The sequence below is a fragment of the Lissotriton helveticus genome, chromosome 10 (assembly GCF_964261635.1).
Source record: "Lissotriton helveticus chromosome 10, aLisHel1.1, whole genome shotgun sequence".
NCBI classification, from domain to species: domain Eukaryota; kingdom Metazoa; phylum Chordata; class Amphibia; order Caudata; family Salamandridae; genus Lissotriton; species Lissotriton helveticus.
In genome coordinates this window covers 1,033,201,959-1,033,223,690 of record NC_136071.1, presented here as the reverse complement: position 1 = coordinate 1,033,223,690, position 21,732 = coordinate 1,033,201,959, and the positions used below count along the sequence as shown (strand labels likewise).

Genomic DNA, 21,732 nt, shown 5'->3' with positions numbered 1-21,732 from the left:
TGAGTGCTCCAGGGAAATTTGTTATAAAGGACTTTACTATTCTTAATACTAATGATGCCAGAGTTATTATTTTCTTTTCTTGTTACAGACTTGTGATTGGTGGGTGGCAATACACTTGCCTACCCATCAACAATGCAGGTGGTGCAACCGGTGAAGCTGCACCCGGCGCTGACTTTGGTTGGGTGCTCTTTTTTTTTTTTTTTGCAGAGTTTTATATAGCGCGAACTTGACCCGAATCGGGTATCAGAGCGCTTTACATAGCACCAGTTACGTTACATGAGGACACACATTCATTTTTGTTAGGCACAAGGAGATTAAGTGATTTGCCCAGAATCACAGGATGTTCAGCGTCATTGCCGAGACCCGAACCCCGTTCCCCTGATTCGAGGTCGACCGCCCTAGCCATTAGGACAACTCCTCTCCCTTTACTTACCTTTACTATTCAGTGTTTCTTCCTGAATATTTTTACTGCCCTCTGCTGTTCTTTTGTGATTGAGACATCTGTACCAGATATTGCTTACACATTGGTACCGGGGTCCTCGTGGTCCCACCCCAAACCTCAACTGTTGGGGGTCGACTGGGCTAGAATGGAACTGTATTATGCCCTATGGCTCCCAGCTCTACAGAACGTATTCTCCTCCTCACCCACAAAATAAGCAACAATTTAAAATTGATCATCTATAGAGGTATCTGTTTTCTGAACTTACTTTTGGAAGGTGCTAAAGGAACCACTGTGTTTCTTTTGGTACCTTTCATTTAATATGTATGGGTTTAGCATATTGGCAAACAAGCGCAAATTTCCAAGCTGAACATACGTGTATGGTTCACCCCACACTCCCAAACACACCACAACTCCAACCAATGAGGCATCCAGCCAGTGCCTGCCTGATAGGAGAAATTAGGGATGCTGAAACTTTTTGGCAAATTAAGCACTGCCCCAAAACCTGCATATTTGTAGCACCATGAAGACAAAACGTTAAGTGCCCTCAGTCTGGGCTCAGATGGGCAAAGAAGCTCATCGTTGACGTGTAGCGGTCTGCGAAAGCTCTGGGCCAGTAGTTGAAGTCATAGGGTCCGGCTGGCGCGGCCTCCCTGGCCTGTGGGACCGTTTCTCCTCCAGCAGACACTGGTGGAAGTGGGGGCAGGTCACTGAGCTGGGAGTCCTCAGTGATGTTGTGGTTTCACCGCAGGTGCATTGCGAGGCATGATGTCCCAAGAGAGGACTTTTGTTTGGGGATACCCCTCTTTACCGGCTTGCAGCACAACCTGCAGTTCACTATGTGGGCATTCCTCAACGCTTGTCCCTCTGGCATTACAAAGTACCTCCAGGTCCATGAGCGGAGGCTGCCGCCTGGCGCGAGGCTAGGCCTGAGGGGTTTCTTCTTGGGAGGCCTGTATTACTCCGCACTGCCGGCTGGATCCTCCTCCGGGGCGGTGGCGCTCCCCGGCTCCTCCTCCTTGGGCATGGCCACGCTGGAGGCTCCAGTCTCAGGCGCCTGGGGTGGTATCGATGGAGCTGGAGGTGGTCGATGTGCTTCCGGAGCGGCTGCTGTTTCTCGCAGTAATGATTGGCTGCTGAATCCGTTGTCTGAGCTCCTTCTCACAAGTTCCACCTTCCCCTGGAGATGCATTCCTTCTTTTTGTTTTATCTTAAGTGAACACACAGATGAAATGACGGGATGATCTAAGCGCAGGCCAGAGCGGCTCTCTCCTCCTTCTGGGCTGTAATGATCCATTGAACCAGGGAGTAACTCTTCGTCCATCCTCAAGATATTGTCGGAATTAAGAGTGTGATATGCTGCGTTGGCATCTTCAGTGCTTTCCTTCTCTGTGTTCTCACGATGCTTCAAATAATGTGTGGTGGTCTCCGAATGCTTCAAATGATTCCTTTCGCTGAATGTGGTATCAGAACTGTCTCTCGATGAAGGGGCAATATGTGCTCTTTTCTCCAAACGCTGAATTTCCATGGAGCACACATTTTACTTTTGTTTTGGTCTTAATGAAAAGATAGAGGTAGCAATGAGAGGACCCAGGGAAGAGAAGGCCTGCTGGATTTCCTTCATCACAGTTTTGTAAAGTTCCTTCTGCCAGTTATGCAAGAGCTTCCACTCCTCTTCAGAGAAACAGGCGGCGACATCGCAGAATGTAATCGAAACCTCGTCTGGGCCCTGCTCGGACATATCTGCAGCGCCCCCTGTTGGTGAGCTCTGCCGCTGGTGAGGGGTGAGCAGGAAAGGCTGAGGGAGGCTCCTGGTATGAAGCTTCACTCACAGGTCAGAGGTCAGAGGCCGGAGATACAGGCACCTCACACGCGCCCCCAGCAGTTTTCAAGCAACAATAAAATGTCTAATAACTCTGGTGATTAATGTTTCTATTGGTGAGAGTTTTAATTTAGTCTGGTGGCTGTTACTCATCATAAAGTAGCAAGAATGAATGTGCCTGCTGCACAGAACGTGTACCATGCAGATCACAGAACTGAGAGTGAGTGAGCGAACTATGAGGTCATAGGGGGAGCCAAAAAGACTGGCGCACCCGGCACCATCAGTGCTAAAGCCGGCCCTGCAGCAATGCAGGCTAACTTGTGATTCTTCATAGTGTAAAACATGAGCGTTTTTTCATGCCCCTGGAATTAATAATGGACAGGTATTTGATGTTGAAGCGAACCCAGCTCAGTTAATTTTACAACCCAGACAGGAGCCAGTGGTTTCTTGTCCTTGATCTGCCCTAGGTACCCTTTCTATGTCACTGGCCCTGGGTATGTATACCCCACTCTAATAAACAAATACCTCGTGTCAGTCACTCACGCCTCTCACCTGCATGTCACTGGCCCTGGGTATATATACCCCTCTCTAATAAATAATTACCTTGTGTCAGTCACTCACGCCTCTCACCTGATTGACGTCAGGAGGGTGCTAAATGTCCCATCAGCCTTCCTGTACTCCATGCTGATGCAGTCCTGCTCACTGTCGGCCAGACCCTGACGCGGAGCTCAGCCAGCCCCAGCATGGAGCTCAGCAAGAGGGACAGCAGGAGGCACAAGACCCCCAAAGACGAGGGAGGCTAGAGGTGCAGAGCAGAGAGCACATCCCCCCCGGGTACATCCAGAGGCAGGGGGTGGGGAGAGGCCACAGAGTGGATGGGCAGTGTTAAGTTACAGGGAGAGATGAGGCAGGGAGTGGGGATTGGAAGACATAATTGAGGAAAGCAAACAGGGGAAACACAAAGGAAGTGGAAAAGTAGGAGAAAATGGGCTGAGAGGAAAGATGGATAGAAGAGAGTCAAGTGAATGAAGAACTGAGTGAAGGTATTGTTACAAAGTCGAGCATCGAAGTATGAGCGAACAAGTTACAGAGAGGTCTCTCAGTAAAGGAGTACAGACAGTCAGAGTATACGGGGAGAGTTCAATGCTGAGCAGGAGATGCAGACCTGAACGATGCGGGGAAGGGCAGACAAAATCACACACAACTCCCTGCCTGCTCTCTGGGTTCTGAAACACTCAAAATTTTGCAGAAAGCTTCCCCCAGAATCTAGCGGGGGAGGGCAGCACTCCGGGGGATACTGATTCTCTTGTCCCAGGACTGGCTGCTATTCTCTCCCGGGGACTGGCTCTGCTGTGAGATCCCGGGGGCGGTGCTGCTCTGCCCTCCCCACGGCTCTTTCCATTAAGGGCAGGCCCGTCACTTCCTCTAGCCCGGTCCGGCTTCAAAGGGGGTGGGAGCCAGTGCCCTGCTGTTACAGCCCCTAGCCCTGCATTTGGGGGTAAGTGCCGTCATCACCACCCTCTCCAAACTCCCCCCGGAACAATGGAGCCCCTCATTGAGCCGAGAGGGGTAATGAAGATCTGCCCACTCCTCCCGTGTTTAATCTCCGCCCTGTCGAAAGCCCCCTCGCCATTCGCTATCTCCCACACTAAGGTTAACAGAATGTCAGCAATTAATTTGGTAGGAAAAGTACCTCTTTTCACCAAAACTCATATTTTCTTGCATAAATCGACCTTTTGCCTGTGTTAAACAAGCATTTGCAATGCAATAAGGCTTGCATTTTCGCTAGACCTATTGCATTGAATCACAGACAACGGGGGAGCACGGACAACGGGAGTGTGGGTGGGGGAAGAAGGGGAAAGAAGGCATGGACAAAGTAGTGCTCAGTCTAAATGACACGTACCATACCGTGTAACACTTGAAGTAAAAGGGCTAGTAGCTATGGGAGGGTATAAATGACGACATGGCCATAACAAGGAGGGACTAAAAGCCTCATAATCAATGAGATGGCAGCATTTACGAAAGACAGTGACACAAGCCAATTAAAAACATGGGCGGAAAGTGGGCAGAACTTTTACTGAGCTTCCACTCTATACATCATTACTGCATGCCTCGCAAATATCAAAAAGATAATCTGTCAGTACCGCTTTACATGGTAGACCACGGACAGGAACAGTAGTCAACTCTCTAGTTTGAGGGCATGCTTGGTGGGGCTCTCCAGGTGTCAGGACAAATCCTAGACCTACAATGGTGAGGGACAGACATTAGCATCTGCACTTACACCAGATGAGCATGACACCAGGGCCAAAATAAAAGTCAGGATATTAATTTCACATGCAGGTAGGCACTCAGGACAGGAGTGCAAACCCATTTATCATGCAGGGGACTTTCCCACCCTAGCATGTACCAAGTGGATTCTGCGGGTGATCCGCTGTATAAACGGATTGTACATGTAGACTTGTGCTTTAAGATTCATTATTCTTATCAAATATGCATTTCACCCATTGGTGCATTTGTGTGTTTCTCCTTTATAGTGCTTCCCCCTATATTTTCACAGTTTGCATAAATTGTAGGGTATATTAGGAACAGCAGGGGCGTAACACAGCCCCCCCGAAGCCGACGCGGTGTGGGGGGGGGGGGGGCCGAAGCTCCAGGGGGCCCACTCGGCACTGCACTCGGTCCCGAGAGCTCCTAATTGAGGCCCCCTCAATTTTCGTTACGCCAGTGAGTAACAGCAGTAGTATTTGAAAGTAGACTGTTTGCTGCCATATAGGCGCCAATGCTTTAAATCTGCAGCTTTGGATATTTGGTGATCTAAAATAATTTAAATCCACACTCACACATCTTTATCAATATAGATTTGAATTTTTGCCATATTTCAAAGACTCCAAGATGAGTACCTGACTGTTAAAACTGCACTTTAGTTTCAATCCTCGATGTATAATGTCCCTTTGACTTTTACATTGTTTCCATGGCGGTGTAATTAGTGCTATCTTTTACAGGCGTACAATGTTGCTTCAGCGAGGGCTGCAAAATATGCATTATTTAGACACATTTTCCTAACAGAAAGTATACAGGTACATCTTTTCAATTATTTCTACTTATTTGTTTATAGGTTTGAACTTTTAGTTACTGGTTGGTGAGCTTCAATTTTTTTTAATTATTAGTTATTTTATTCAGTCTAATAACAATTGTATTTAACATTTGATATCACTACATGAAATACAAACATTCAATATAAACAATGGTTTGATTTCATGTCATGAATTCTTCGCTGATCATACCTTCGTCATCTACGTACACACTGATCCCGTGAGGGTTGAAAGAGTCGATATCAAACCCACTGCTGATTTTAAGTACCACCGGCTTTGGTTCTTCTTCATTTAAATCTAGAAGCAGCATGTTGCCGTGTTCATCTGGTGCAAAGCTTGTTACTCCTGGATATTTCAGACCCTTAAAGTGAAGAAAAATTACTTTACAAGTGAAACAAAATCAGTAAAGATTTTAGATAACATCTGATTTTGAAACAGACTGTATTTACTTTACTTCCGTCTTTAAAGACCCAACTTTTATTTTTATATGGAGTAATGCTACGTAATGAATGAAATGGCCATGACAAGTTTTTCTGTGTGGGGAGTATCTGGTATTTTGTACAGCAATGCAACATAGCAGATAAAGAAACAAACATTTCAAAAGTCTGCACCCGTTATATTGAAAAACATTTGTAACAAATAAAGAACGCTGCCGCTATAGCGGACTATGTCTGTGCCTGGGAAGACATTACCCCAAATGGAGGAATCAAGATCAAATCACTCTCCTTCTTTTATCCCTTTAGGCAAGTGGACGGATATATACAGGAGCAGGAACCTCCTTGGTCCGTCCCTTTCCCTAGGCAGGACGACCAATCAAACATCCGATATCATGGTCCTCCCAATCTTTATGAGCCAGATTATTCTTGGCACACAGTGAGACATCGCCATCAGGGAGGAAGGTGGGATGACAGAAGACCCTATACGCAATGGCCCCCACATAGAGAACAATCACGATGGGACCCATGGATTAACATCCCGCTAAACAATAGGTATAGTGGCCTAGAATTGGTCGATTGACCATTATCAGAAATTTCTTCTACTAATACCCAATTATCTTCCTCACCACAGCCTGCTATCACTTCACAAGCTGTTGGTAACAAAGATTCCATAACCCTAGAAGCAGATTCTGGCGATGATTCCCGACATATCAGGGTATCCTATTGGAACATTGCGGGCCTACGAAATAAAATCAACGATGGCTCAGCGCAGGAATTTCTAACCCTAAATCAAATAATTTGTCTCCAGGAGACATGGTCTGTAGAAGAATTACATTTACAAGGCTACAAAACCTATAACGTCCCAGCATCAACCAGTACTATGGGTAGACCAAAAGGTGGTCTCGTCACCTACATTTCAATTTCCCTACCTTTTAACAAGGTGGCCACACTCTCCCAGGACCCCAATCATCAAATCTTAGCCCTAACCCTTCCCAATAAGGACACAATCATTCTGGTTAACATATATAACAATTTGTCCGATGAAAATTTTATAATTTTTCTTACCACTCTAACTGACAAATTGAAACAAATTCATTACCGGAGCCCTGCAAATAAGGCAACCAATATAATTTGGGGAGGTGATTTTAATCTCCACCCCTGCACAGTTCCTAATCTGGTGTGTTGTGGGATAGTGGACGAACTTAACGTTCCATTATCCCACTTCGCTCACACCAAACCAGGAAACATAATCAATACCGCCCTATCAGATTTGGATCTTCAGATTGCCAATCACTCAAAAGCAGACCCGAACGAATTTCTTCCGACTTATGTGGGTAGAGGACACAAGACCACAGTAGATTTTATTTTTCTTTCCCAAAACCTAATGATGAAGCTGAAGGAATTTGAGGTCACAGCTACCCCCCTCAGCGACCATGCAGCCATAGTAATAACACTATCCGTGCTGGCTAATGCCTCCCATAAATTGGAGATGGCGATCACCCTTAAGCAGAATAGGATCCAGGTTGGTAAACATAATGGACTGACCATCAAATGGGCCAAAATCAACCCAGCAGATATAATGAAAAAATTAATAACTCGGTCCTATCCTAATATAGTGAAATGCCTGGATCTTACAATTAGCCATAAGGAAGTCCTTAGAAATTTTAACTTAATATTAGATGTCATAAAGGACTTACTTACTTCAAAACCTAAGACAAATTGTGATGATAAACCAAAGTGGTTCAATCATAACTGCACAGTGGCCCTATATAAGCTAAAATCTGCGCTTAAAAATAACCCACGTGATCTGGTCCAGATCCAGCTCCTGAGGCGCCAATATATAGGGGAAAGAAAGACGAGAATGGCCCAACTTAAACAAAAATTATGGGAAGATCTCCATCAAGGCGCAGTTTCAAAAAACAGCGACCTGTTCTGGCGCACAGTCAGATCCCCGTACCTTACAGAAAAGGATACCCCGAAAATAGAGGTCGCCATTGATGAAAATACATGGGTCTCTCACTTTGGGGAAATTTTTAAAAATACCCTACCAACAGAATCCCTATCCCCTAATGTGAACTATCCCATTCTGGTTCCCTTTGACATTCCAGACCTCATAGATGCTTTGCAGAACAGCAAAGCAGGTAAGGCACCAGGACCCGATGGGGTCCCGGTGGACCTCTTTAAAAGCAACCAAGATCTATGGGCTCCCATTTTAACTAGAGTATGTATAGCAGCAGCGAGTGAGGGAATTCTAACCTCCTGGACAAAGTCAATAATGGTCCCCATTTTCAAAAAGGGGGACCGGCAAGGTGTAAAATGCTACCGGCCCATTTCACTGCTGGACTCGCTCGGAAAGGTAGTGGGGAGAGTGATACTCGAGCGTCTCCAGCAGTGGACTGAGGACAGGGGCATAATTTCGGATATCCAATTTGGCTTCCGAGAAGGCTTTGGGACTCTGGAACAGGTCCTCAACCTCACCCTAATAATGGGGAAATACACACAGGCCATTCCTACCAAAATATATATGGCCTTTGTAGACCTTTCCGCAGCTTTCGACTGTGTCTCACACACAAAGCTGTGGAAGGTCTTAGCCCAATTAGGGGTAGATCCCCCCCTGTTAGATTTCCTCAGAGAGCTCTACACCGGGGCCACAGCCAGAGTTCGCTTTGGCGTTAATGGTGAGCTGACGTCCCCGTTTAGTGTAGAGCGTGGGGTCAGGCAGGGATGTGTCCTGGCCCCCTTCCTCTTCTCTCTCTATACTAATGGATTAGAGGGGGAGATGTTGAGGGGGGCCCAGGACCTCCCACGCATAAATCACCGCCTGGTCCCCGCCCTGCTCTACGCGGACGACGCGGTTATTTTAGCACGAACCCCCAGAGAACTCCAGAAAGCAGTGAGCAGATACACGTCCTTTATGGGCAACTTAGATTTAAAGGTGAACGTGAAAAAAACGTTCATCATGACAGCTGGCAGAGGTCGAAAACGAACACACCCAATCCTACTGAACAACCAAAAGCTAGAACTAACCCCCCACTATCCCTATTTGGGGGTCATGATAGATGACCAACTTAGTTGGAAGCAAGCAATTAACACTAGGGCACTCCTATTTAGGAGATCAATTGCCGCATTAATATCTTTCTCCCAGAGACTAGGCAAAAGACCAACAGGAGAGCTCCTCAAGATATACAAGGCCAAATGCCAGGCAATTGCAACATATGGTGCAGGAGTCTGGGGGTATACAGACACCAGCTCTATCCAGAAGGTGGAAAACACCTTCTTAAGATTTTTGTTAGCTACCCCCAAAGGCACCTCAATCTACGCAATGCACCTAGAATTAGCCATTCCTTACCTGGAGGATCTAATCAAAATAGAACCCCTGATGCTGTGGCGCCGCATCTGGTTGTCAAATAAAAATGCCTTGTCACAAGCTATCATCACAGACTCAATGAGTCTGGATAACTCCTTGAAAATAAAGTGGCTCTTATATGTCAGGAATTTTTTCAATGACTTAGGCCTTGAGAATTATTATCTTGATCCGGCTTCCATCACGGACATCTCAAAAAAAAGATTTGAAACAGAAAGCACTAAGTCACCTCGAACTGTTAAGACTTGCATCCAATTCCTCGAAAACGGCAGTGATCCATGCAAACATGATCCAAGTATCCTTTGTCATTCACCCGTATCTTGAACTACAGTTAACAACTTACGAGAGAATGTTAATTACGAGATTCAGGCTGAACATCTTTTTTAGAATGGTCACCTTTCCGACACAAAACTGTTGGGACGCTATATTACCGCCTTGTTCTTGTGACGGCATATCAGCGCAGTCGAACTTGCATGTGATCCTGCTTTGTAAATACCATCAAGCCCATAGAAAGATCTGGCTTTTACCGATACTCAAATCTTGGGGACTGAGACAGTGCCGACCTGCTCTTTTAAGACTACAAATGTTAGAAACAGTGAATGTCTGTTATTTTGTCAGCAGCTTCCTAAAGTGTATCGTGAAACATAGAAAAAACCTCTAGAAAAAAAAACAAAAAAAACAAAAAAACCATGTCATATCTATCGCAACCGGCACCTTGCACACTTTGAATAATTTTCTCTCTTTTAATATGAAATGAATTTTTAACTGAATTGTTTGTAATTTGCGTATTTTTATGAATGCATGTTATTCTGTGTTCTTTTATGGTTTTTCCATTGTGAATAAGCCGAATAAAGATTTATATATATAAATAAAGAACGCAGTCTTAGACGGTATGCTAAATTGCTAATCATTATCTCGTTTGGATGCAAATTGCATTCATATAATACAAAAATGTTCAGAAACAACAACGAAAAGAGCTTTTCGGGGGTTATACATGGCTTGACAATTTCATTTGCTACGGGATGGAAGAGGAAAGAAAAATACAGCACTAAAACGGTATTTTGATACGTGGCAAATCAAAGGTAACAGATCACCCGCAATATTCACCAGAGAGACCCCTTGCTGAGAGTGCTCAAAGCGCCAGTGGTAGTTGGGTTAAGTCGGTTATCCTGATGATTGCTCACAGTTTCTCAGTGGCTATTCTGCAGGCAGTGTTTGATTTGTAAAGAGTAGGCTGATGCTCAAAGCTCTGCTGAGAAGCATGCGGCTAGCACTATTAAATGTCAGCGCGTCAATGCCAAGGCTGTGTTTTTATTCAACCCCAGACCTCTTTAATCCACTGCCCGATACTCCTTGCCCCTTTCTTTATCTCACTTTTGTGAGTTCTGCTTTCGCGCTTTGTATTGGTTTTCCATCTTTCTCTTCGTTACTCTTAACATTTGTGTTTTTTTCACTCTCTTCCTCTATGGTACTGTCTAAAAAGGAACAGATTAGTGCCGGTTCCCCAAAATGAGTGCTGTTGACCCCCCAACACCCTCCCCTTGAACACCACCACTAAAATTAAGCAGTGGCTGCAGAGGTAGAAAATGTGTTACCTCTCTTAGGGGTGCCATTCTAAAATCTAATAATTTGCCTTACATGTATTATTTTTCTTCACTGGCTATGGACTATTATATGCTGAACCTTTCTTCACGTAGCATCTTAGTTTCATTGACCTGAAATCTGAACCTGTGCTTAACGCAATATTTTGCTAGTGTACACTGTTTTGAATTCCTATCCTGTACGTTAGTGTTTGCTACACTGATCAGACCTATGCATGGGAAGATGTAGATTCTTTTTATTATCACACAAACATATGCATTGGTATCCAAATATGATGATTTGCCTGCATCTCTCTGGGTTATACTTCGAAGGACATTCTTTGCTGATTTTTCTTTAACAGAGATTATTCACTTATACAGTTGGTATGCTTTACACAGGTTTCATATTTTAAAGTATATGTCTTTCGTGATCATCAAATATCTTTTTGCATAGTCTTCTATGAAATGTTTTGTTCTGTCTACAATCTGGAATAGCAAATATTGAAATATTAAAAATGAGGTCTTTTGCTGGAAGCACTAGGAAGAAAATGGTATTTCCTGGAATAATCAGATAATAGAAAGAGTTTCTATTGTACCCTGTAAGAAACTTTAATAATCTTATTCATTACTTAACATGTTCATTAAAGAATGGTAATTTTTAGATGCTTCCCTATCAAACATTTTTTCAGGTTCCTCCCTCAGATATATTATTCATTAATGATAATGTTATTCCAACTACTTTTTATAAACTGATTTTGAATTTTGGAATAATAATAGACCGCAGGCTGCTCCTATTTATAGATAAATAAATCAGCCAAATATCACTAGAGCTAAGTCTCCAGTGGAACCATCACCAGAGCATAATATTCTTAATACATATGATTAACAAAAATGGAATAACATTTGGCTGAAATTATTTAAAACAAATACATCTGCAAAACAAATACATCTACAAATATTACTCAATCATTCTTTTTATTTACAATAGATTTCTTATTACTCCTGTGCATATTTGTACAACTGATAATTCTATATCTAATGTAGATTGCTCATATAAAAGGGAACATTACTTCATATTTTATTTTTGGGGCAATATATATTAATTTTGGCCATGGTATGATCTAAGTGTTTCAAAATGGTGCACTACAATGTTCCCCTCTCATTTAACAGCATATTTTTTAGGTTCATTATTTTCCGATTGTAATTCTACTTTTAATGTCATGTTATAAGACTTGTTTATTGCTATTGCTTTCAGCCAAATACCTTGTTGGTGGAAAGATTTTTCCAAATTGTCACATCAGTGTTAGTGGAATCAAATATTTGATAATCACAGGATAGAAACTTTTTTTTTTAAATGCAAAGTAAGATTCTAAATGGTTTAATGTGGTTCCCCCTAACAATATTTGTATCTAGCAGTTCACCTCTATAAATAATTTAACACATTTAGCATGTTTTATTAATTCTTTTTAGTGTCCTATTTCTTAGTTTCCTATTCCACTTTTTCTGTATCTTTTAATGTCCTTAAATTGTATAGCCCTAAAAATAAACATGTTCAAAACTTTCTGTTAGTACAATAATGACATTGCTATATTGGGTTTATTGATATTAGTGTATAATTAGTTTAAACAATAATGATTGTATTGATTTGATCAAACTAAAAACAAATATAACTAATTATAATCATTTCACTCAAGGGTTTCCTGATTCAAACAAGCCATCACAATCAATCCTATGTAAGAATAATAGCCATTTAAAAAGTAAATCTTTAAATAAAATAGTCTATTTTCTACTGTGTAGGAAAACTAACCTTGAGAAGTAGTCTATAGAGCCATACTCCAAAGTTTAACCATTTTATTCCTGAATACACTCATTTAACAGCTGTCTAATGACTCACTGGCACATGCATCAATATCAGAATTTGCGATGACCAAATAGCGATTATTAAGGAATCGCTATTTGGTAATCGCAAATGCCTATTTTATTTTTTTATTTGCGGGTTTGTATAGCGCTAAATTCGACTCCCGGAGGAGTATCTCTGCGCTTTTGGCAGCCACAATGGTAAGATGAAGCGGAGGCTTAACTATATTTGATGCTAAAGTTGAAGTTGGAACAGATAGGTCTTAAGTTGCTTCCTAAATTGAAGATGTTCTGTGCACTGTCTGAGAACTTTAGGGAGACTGTTCCATAGATAGGGACCGGCCACAGACAGTGCCTTACCACCGTGTCTAGCCTTCCTCCTGAGGTTCCGTGACAATTGTAAGTGATGTTTTCGACTCGCACGAATATGGTCGAGTCTGGTATCTAAGAACCGCAAATGACGAGTTTAGTAAGTATGCGCAGTTTCGCTGTGCTAACTTAAACCGTTCGTTTGATATATGGGTTTTTCATCTGTACCCACGGGTTCCATCTTAGATACGGCATCCATTTTGTCTCTTGCCCTCAAGTAGCCAGCGAACGGACACTGTCCGCTTCGTTACCTTGGGACTTTCAAGATATTTGTGGAAGACACATGTTCTTTGTAAATATCTTTTACGATGAGGGGGATGATACTGTAAGGCAGATGGCCCCGCTTGAGGCTCATCTTGCCGTGCCGGTTTATTGTCTCAGCCGTGCATCTCATTAGGCACGTCCCTTTGATGCCTGTATCTCGTGTTTCCCGATACCTCCCCTTTTACACCCTTTTCAATCTCCCACTGTCTCCATCTTCCTCTGCACCTGTCTTTGTCCCTATTTCGATCTGTTTTACTGCCGATTGGAATTCACTAATGTTGGGAAGATGGGTTTTTACAGTTGGGAACCGCCAAATGTTTCCGCACTTATGTTCCGGATCTTATGTGTACCAAAGTGACCAAAGCGACCCCTCTGGGGGATAATTATGGGAACCAGGTTGTAAACTTTTGTGTATCATGTTGTCCTATGAGTAAATTCTGTATAAAAAGAGCGCTCCACAGAACCAATTTGAAGCAGTCTCCCCAAGTTGCACGTGTTGTACTTGTTGTGACTTCTGTGTTCCCTGCAGTAAATAAACCTTGAATCTTTGACGCCGAAGAAAGTGTCCCGTGTCTCTGTAGTTTGTGCGCCGAAACAGGTATCCCATGAAGGTTATAGGTGTTGTTCCCTGGCACCGCTGGTACTGTTAAAAAGTCCAGTCCTTCAGTTGGCGCCCAATGTGGGGCGACTTCAGCGGTACCGGTCCAAAGCCTGATGATCGTGAGGAACTTCGTGTGAAATCTCCGAGGGAAGGTGCACCCCGCTTCATCGATCCTGTTGTCGAAATAAGTGGCCCGAAGTTTTTCCCTGCGAAGATTCCCGCCTCCTGACGGCTGCGACGGACCGATGCCCTGACTGTCGACCTGTCTTCGACGCCCGGCGTAGACCTTATGTACAAGCGAGACGATAGACGGGCCTTCCTGGTGACGCCATTGAAGTTCTGAGTTAAGTATTTGTGGGTCGCTCCCAGTCCTTAGTGGTTGTTCTAGCTTTTGAAAGCTTTGTGGTTAGCCTTTAAGGCTTTGTGGTAATAGCTCACTGAGCTTTGTAATAGCCTCCTCAGGCTTTGTGGTTAGCTCTCCGAGCTTTGTGATAGCCTTAAGGCTTTGTTGTATTGCATGGTTCCATTGCATTTGTGGTTCTTAGTATTGGTCCTTAGTATTATTTGACAGTTGCAATTGCCAAAAACCGAGGGTTTTGACTTACACGAGGTTTTATTGCTTCGGTAATCCTTGAAGTTTGATACTAGGTTAGTGTGCACGATGCCTAGCCATAGTGATTTGTTTCGTATTTTCAAATGTTGCGCAATGGATTCCCGGTTGGAGGACTCGTGTCCGGATATGGCGTAAAGAGGCCAAGCAGAAAGAAATCAAACAACTTAAAAAGAATCAAAAACAAGAGTTCGTTCCTGTAATGCAAGCTATAAAAGAATGTAGACAAGACAAAGAAGAAAAAGACATGGAAATCGCTACTAGATTGCATCACATGAAAATAGATAAATGTTACCCAGTTTTATCGAATAAATTAGAAAAGAAAGAAGAAGATTTGAAGGAGGATTCCTTGCTGTCATATTTGATGAAATCACCACCTCCTTATGTACAGGGTGCTACTGCTCCTGTAGTTGCTCCTGTAGCTCCCCCTGTTGTTCCTCTTGTTGCTCCAGCGGCTGCGGGTCAGCCCGCTGTTAACCCTACGTTTGTTTCACCACCTGTTCTTGTTCCTACTGCTCCTGTACCTGTACCTTCACAGACTGTTGTTTCTGCTACTCCAACTATCTTGTCCGTTCCTACTATGCCTTCCTTCACCTCCAGTGTTGTTGCCCCTGTTTTTCTTTCCCCTTCTGTCCGTAAGCGTGTTCCTAACTCTGTTGCTACCCTTTATTCACCTCTTTCTGGTCCGTTATTTTCGTCTGATTCATCTGACACTCCTCAGAGACGGAGTCAGATCCCTAGTGGTAGGGAGAAAGAGACGTTAGTAACAATGGCACATAGGTGGATAAGACATCCTGCTAATTACACTCCACGTGTAGTCTTTGATACGTTTTCTCAGTTTAATGAGCCTACGCAGAGATTCGTATTTGAGGAGATGTGTAACTTTTTTAGGGAAGAATGGTATAATGATGATGTAGATGATGTACCGTCCGACATAATTGAACTTCAGAGTCACTTTTCAAACGGTATGATTATAGGAGACGATGTACGACGTGCCGTGGAACGCTTATTAGCATTCAGATCCACAGCACATTCTCGAGTGTCATTAGATGATACCACTGAGAACTGGAAAGCGGTTCCTGGTCAGTATCCTATGAGAGAGGTTCCGCCACTGTGGGTGCCTGGTGATCCTAATGCAAACCCTGTGGTGCTACCGCATTTTCGAAGGGTGTGGATACATCTTCCATGGAAACGATCAGAAGTTTTGCAAGTGAAGCAATCCTTACCTGATCCGCGTAAAAATCCGGCTGGTTATTATAAGGAGTTATCACAATTGGTAGAAGCTACTATTATGAATATTGCCGACATCGACATGTTGTTTGGCAATGTGGTACCGCAACCAGTTTGGGCTAAAATTCGTCAAGCCAATCACGCAGCTGAATTAGGGGGTGATTGGGCTGCACTGCTAGCAGCTGATGCATTACAAGTTGGTGGGGCCAAGCCTGAACAGCTGATTTTGGATTTGCCTCAGAAAATCATTACGCTCATGAAAACTCTCATGCCAGCGATGAAGGTGAACTGGGATAAGTTATCAGCTTGTAAGCAAAAGAAAGACGAGAGTGTCTCAGATTTCTTTACAAGGTTTGAGGAAGCGTTTGTCGACCACAGCGGCCAGGACATGGGCGCTGAGGGAGGCCAGCGGTTATTTGTTGACAAATTCGTGTCGAATTTGTTGCCTGAATTAAGCAACAAATTGAAGAATTCAGAAAGTGCGTGGGCAGTTTCAACCCCTGCGCAAATACTAGCAACGGCTCAGTATTATGAGAATAGGGAAAAGGAAGAAAGTGATCGTGTAGAAAAGAAAACTAAGGAGCTCAAAACGAAGGTTTTGTTGCAGCAAGCATACCCTCCACGATCAAACCAAAATGATTCGCAACAGCAGTATCGACCACGAGCACAGCTCGATAGAACACAGCCGCGCTCTGACAACTTTGATTCCAGATCTTCACTTGGGTATAATCAGTGCGCATATTGTAGGAAAGAGGGACACCTAAAATATGATTGTCTTGCCTTACGGGACCGTCTGAATGGTGTGTCGACACGTGGAAACCGTGGTGGTGGTCCTCAACAGGCACCACGTGGTAGAGGTCGTGGTTCATCCCACAATCAGATTGATCGTCATCAAAATCAATCGGATGCGAATAATTATTTTGACCAGCGAAATACGGGGTCAGTTCGATCTGCACAGTATAATGTTGATGATTATTATGTAGAGTATGAAACTGTTGTAAATGACCATTACTAGGACAGCCAACGACAAAGAGAGGGAGTAGTGTCAGTTCCGGTCGATCAGAGTGGGCCTTACGTTGCAGTGGCTACATCAGGTGTAGTTGAGCCTTTTCTGTTAGACACTGGTGCGACGAAAAGTTCCATCATGCATTCAAAACTCCCTGGCGCACCTTTGTCTGGCTTAACGAATGTTTCCGTTGGATTCTCTGGCGCCCCTGTTAGTAACCCAGTCTCTAATCCTTTGCCTCTTATGATTGGACCCCGTGAGCTAACCGCTCCACTGATTCTATCTACAGGTTGTGGTGAAAATCTTTTGGGCCTGGATTTGTTGAAACGATTATATGCAACATTGTATTGTTCCCCCGAAGGAGTGGAGCTTACATTGGGACGGAGAGTGATCTCTCCCATGTATTTGTCAGTCGATAAATTCCCACCGGAATTGAATTCCCTCCCTGCGTCCTTATGGGCCACAGGTCCCAATGACGTGGGCCTGTTAGACATTCCACCCTATGTGATTCAATTGAAACCAAATGCGCGATTACCGCGTTTACCTCAATATTGTATTTCTCTTGAGGGCGAACGAGCGCTGTTAGCAATTGTTTATGATCTCATTGGAAAGGGTGTTGTTGAAGAAACTCGTGGAAATGTATGTAATAGCCCTGTATTGCCAATTTTGAAACGAACTGACCCAACTAAACCTCCTGTATACCGTTTCGTTATAGATTTGAGAGAGGTAAATAAAATAGTGGTTCCACAATTTCCCGTGGTCCCTGACATTACGGCTTTATTAACAATGATTCCGGCATCTGCCTCCTGGTTCACAGTGATCGATCTAAAGAATGCTTTCTTTAGCATCCCGATTGCAGAGGAAAGCAGAGACCTATTCGGATTTTCATTAGGAGGTCGCAGTTTTAGGCTAAAACGCGCTCCACAGGGCTACTGTGAGAGTCCGTCAATCTACAGCCAAGCACTTAAAGGTCAGCTTGATGCCTTTGTATTACCTAAAGGTGCAGCTTTGATTCAATACGTGGATGATCTTTTAGTGGCAGCTGATACAGAAGTTATTTGCAAAACGGCAACAGTATCATTATTACACTATCTACATGAATTGCACCACAAGGTGTCGCCTTCAAAGCTACAGTATTGTTGTCAAGAAGTTACCTATCTAGGTCACTTATTGTCAAAAGAAGGGAGAAGGTTGACCCCAGAGAGAATTGCAGCGATTTCCCGAATGACTGTGCCAAAAACCCAAAGAGATGTTCGCGCCTTTTTAGGTATTACGTCCTACTGCAGACAATGGATTCCAAATTTTTCATTGTTGGCGAAACCATTGATAGCTCTTACATGCAAAGATGTTTCATCCCCAGTACCTTGGTCTGAAGAATGTCAGAAAAGTTTTTCGGAATTGCGTGATGCGTTGTGTTCGGCTCCTGTGTTGGGCACTCCTGACTACAGTAAGCCGTTTACACTATACGTCCACGAGAGGGATGGTTGCGCGTTGAGTGTTTTGACACAACCTTTTGGTGGTAAGCAACGCCCATGTGCCTATTTTTCTTCAACTTTAGACCCAGTAGCAAGAGCCTTGCCAAGTTGCTTAAGGGCAACAGCGGCAGCTGCGGCGTCCATTCGACAGTCCGCAGGTCTAGTCATGGATAATATGCTCACGGTAATGGTTCCGCATGCAGTCGACACTCTATTGAACCGAACGAAAACTCAACATCTGACAAGTGCAAGATTGTCTGGTTATGAATTAACGTTGCTGGCCAGTCATATACGGATAAAACGATGTAATGTGTTGAATCCAGCAACATTGCTGCCGATCGACACAGAATCAAGTGATGAAGCAGTACATGACTGCTATCTCAGAACTGAAGAGAAAACCAAGGGTCGTATTGACCTAAAAGATACTCCATTGACAGATCCCGATGGTACTTTATATGTGGATGGTTCTTGTTTTAAGTTACCGAATGGTGATGTAACAACTGCGTATGCTGTAGTTACATTGAGAACGATTGTGGAAAACGCAAGGTTAAGTCAGAATTCGGCTCAGGCTGCTGAGTTAATTGCTTTGACGAGAGCGTGTGTGTTGTCTAAAGATAAACGGGTGAATGTGTTTACAGATAGCCAGTATGCGTTTGGTGTGGCACATAGTTTTGGACGACTGTGGAGAGAGAGAGGATTCCTTACGTCACATGGTACGAAGATTCAACATGGCCAGCTTGTAAATGATCTTTTGGATGCACTTACGTTGCCTAAGCAAGTGGCGATTATTAAATGTAGTGCGCATCGTAAGGTGACGGATGATGTTGGTCGTGGTAATGCGTTTGCGGATGAGACTGCTAAGGAGACTGCCCGGAACCTTAGCACTCGAATGTATGTGACGAATTCGGTTAGGTGGCCTGCAGAATCAAGTATGTGTGAAAACACTATCGAGAGTGTGAAAGCAATTCAGAATGAGGCCACCGAGACTGAAAAGACGAAGTGGAAAGAAAGTATGGGAAAGTTGGATACGAATGGTTGTTGGATTGACTTATCGGAACAGAAAAGATGGATGTTGCCTGATGCGTATGTGCTGGCTGTTGTGACTATGGCACATGGGTTAGCACATATTAGCGCGAAAGGTATCTGTAAATTGCTGTTTCCTGTGTGGAAGAATGATGGTATTACGAAATGTGCTGAACGCTTGGTTAAGAATTGTATGGTATGTATGTTGTACAATCCTGGTAAGGGAACCCCAACTCCTCCTGGTAGTTTTGCTCCCCCTTCATGTCCCTTTGAGGTGATCCAATTGGATTTCATCCATATGGAGCGATGCAATAACTTGAAATACGTTTTAGTTGTTGTTTGCGCATTCTCCCGATGGATTGAGGCCTATCCTCTTAAAGACAATACTGCTTTGTCCACTGCGAAAATCCTACTGAAGGAATACTTTCCTCGGTATGGAATGCCTAGAATTGTGTGGTCAGACAACGGAAGTGAGTTCGTGGGGAGTGTGATGAAGAGTGTGTGCAAGGGCCTTGGAATTAATCAGAAATTCCATAGTGCCAATCATCCTCAGTCAGCTGGTTTGGTTGAAGGGTACAATGGCACCCTTAAACTAAAACTAGCAAAGATTCAGGCTACGACAGGTCTTTCATGGCCTGACGCTTTACCCTTAGCATTGCTGTCAACAAGGGCAACTGTACACTCCCGAGTAGGGCTCAGTCCCTATGAAATAGTGTTCGGTCGTCCTGCCAATGTTTGGGGGGTCCCTAGACCGGGTGCCTTTTGTGATCTTGAGTATCCAATGTTGATCGATTATCTTCATGACTTGACTGCTAAACTGAGGTTAATTCACCAACAGGTTCACGAAGCATTGCCGACGCAGACGGAGGGTCCAGGCCACCAGCTCCAGCCCGGAGATTGGGTGGTAACGCGAAATTTTTCGCGCAAGAACAATTTGGATCCCAGGTTCACTGGACCCTATCAGGTCCTCCTTGCCACGAGAACTGCAGTTCGTCTCGAGGGGCGGAAGAATTGGGTGCATGCCACCCATACCAAGAAAGTCCCCATCCCGTTGCCAGCAGACTCGTGGGTGAGGAAAGGCATTGCATCAACTGAAACCGAAGGATTGTCAGCGTTTGTACCTTTCAGCGACGCACAACCTGTCGGAGAATCCTCAGTGCAGCAAAAAGGCATTGTTGAACACTTGTCATCAGAAGACTCAAGACCAAAACATTCAGCTGATCAACAGGGCGTTGTCCCTTCGACGAATCTTTTGTTTAACGAACAGACACGTCCTGGGAAAACCCGATATTTTTTGAGATCCAGCACTGAAGACTAATAAAAAAAAACCGTTCTGTCCCTTGACAAGTGCATTATCCCGTTTTCCATGATCAGTTTGAACACTCATACTATTGTAATTATTTTGTACATATTCATTGAGCTTCGTTCCTTACACTTTTTGTTTCCACAGCTGAGAGACATTGTCTTCGTATATATATATATATATTTGTGAAATGAAGGCCGTAGGGCCGCGCGCGTACTTCCTTCTGGTTAGTAGGTTTTGACGCTAGGTTAAAGACCGTCGGTTCCTGGGAACTCCTAGGAATTGACTATTGCTACACAGAACGAAGTGCGTCAAGAAACGTTGCGGACGGTCATAGGGAATGGCATTTTCAAAGCTGATGGACTTGGAAAGAGCTCAAGCACAAAGATTCAAGCTGCAGCAACTCAGTCGTACCAAATGCTTTGTGTTCCAAATATTCGTACTGTTTGTGACTGTTTCTGCGTTATTGGCGGGTGGGGTGTATTACACGATGTCTTACTTCTTGCCTTCTATCATACCTACTCCTACCCCTGACCTTAAACTCACCTCCACTGTTTCTCCTCATTCTTTTCACATTTTACCTGAACACGAGCAGGCTAGACGTGCAGAATTCCGCAACAATTCCTTTATTCAGCTCCTTCATCAGCATCAGTTAGTGGTTAACACTACTAATTGTTGGGTGTGTGGGTTGATGCCACATACTACGGATAAGGGAATTCCATATCTGGTGTTACCGTATAGCTCCCAAGGGTCTGCTCGAGCATTTCAAACAATGTTTCAAAGCGCACTGGGTTTCCACCCCATTCGAGAACCACGTTCCCCCTACTCTGGTCCTACCTCGTACCAAAAATCTTTGTCTATAGCAATAGAGGATTTAGATAGCGATATCTATGATCCCTCGCTTATCCCTGAAGAAGAGGTACAAGCCTATAGGGTCCTAAGTAGAGGCGAATATAGTGTGTTCACTGGTGAAAAACAGCTTAAAAGCTCGCCTCCGATATGGGTCGTACCCCACATTGGTAATTTTTGTTTAATAGGTCGCGGCCGTAGATCGAAAGCCCGACTTGGAGAGAGTGCGTGCACTGAAAATTATATTTTGCCAATGGTCTCGTCCCCTGTATTTTTGGCTGCCAAGGGTACATACTTTATTTGTCATGATCGTGCGTATGCATGGTTGCCCTCTGACTTCATGGGCTCATGTTTTATCGCAAACTTGTTGCCTCCGACGTTTACTGTAGATGCAGATTATCACAAAACTAG

General features: G+C 43.9%; 1 protein-coding gene and 1 pseudogene across 1 annotated transcript in view; both read right to left on the bottom strand.

Moving 5' to 3' along the window:
* The window catches only part of LOC144784743 (serum paraoxonase/arylesterase 2-like), a 448,276-nt gene that overhangs the window by 224,104 nt on the left and 202,440 nt on the right, over positions 1 to 21,732 (bottom strand). Inside the window, exon 4 of the mRNA XM_078663731.1 lies at positions 5,546 to 5,714. Coding sequence (XP_078519857.1) covers positions 5,546 to 5,714 — 169 coding nt within the window. The remainder of the gene's footprint in view (positions 1 to 5,545; positions 5,715 to 21,732) is intronic.
* On the bottom strand, positions 823 to 4,737 carry LOC144785280 (uncharacterized; annotated as a pseudogene).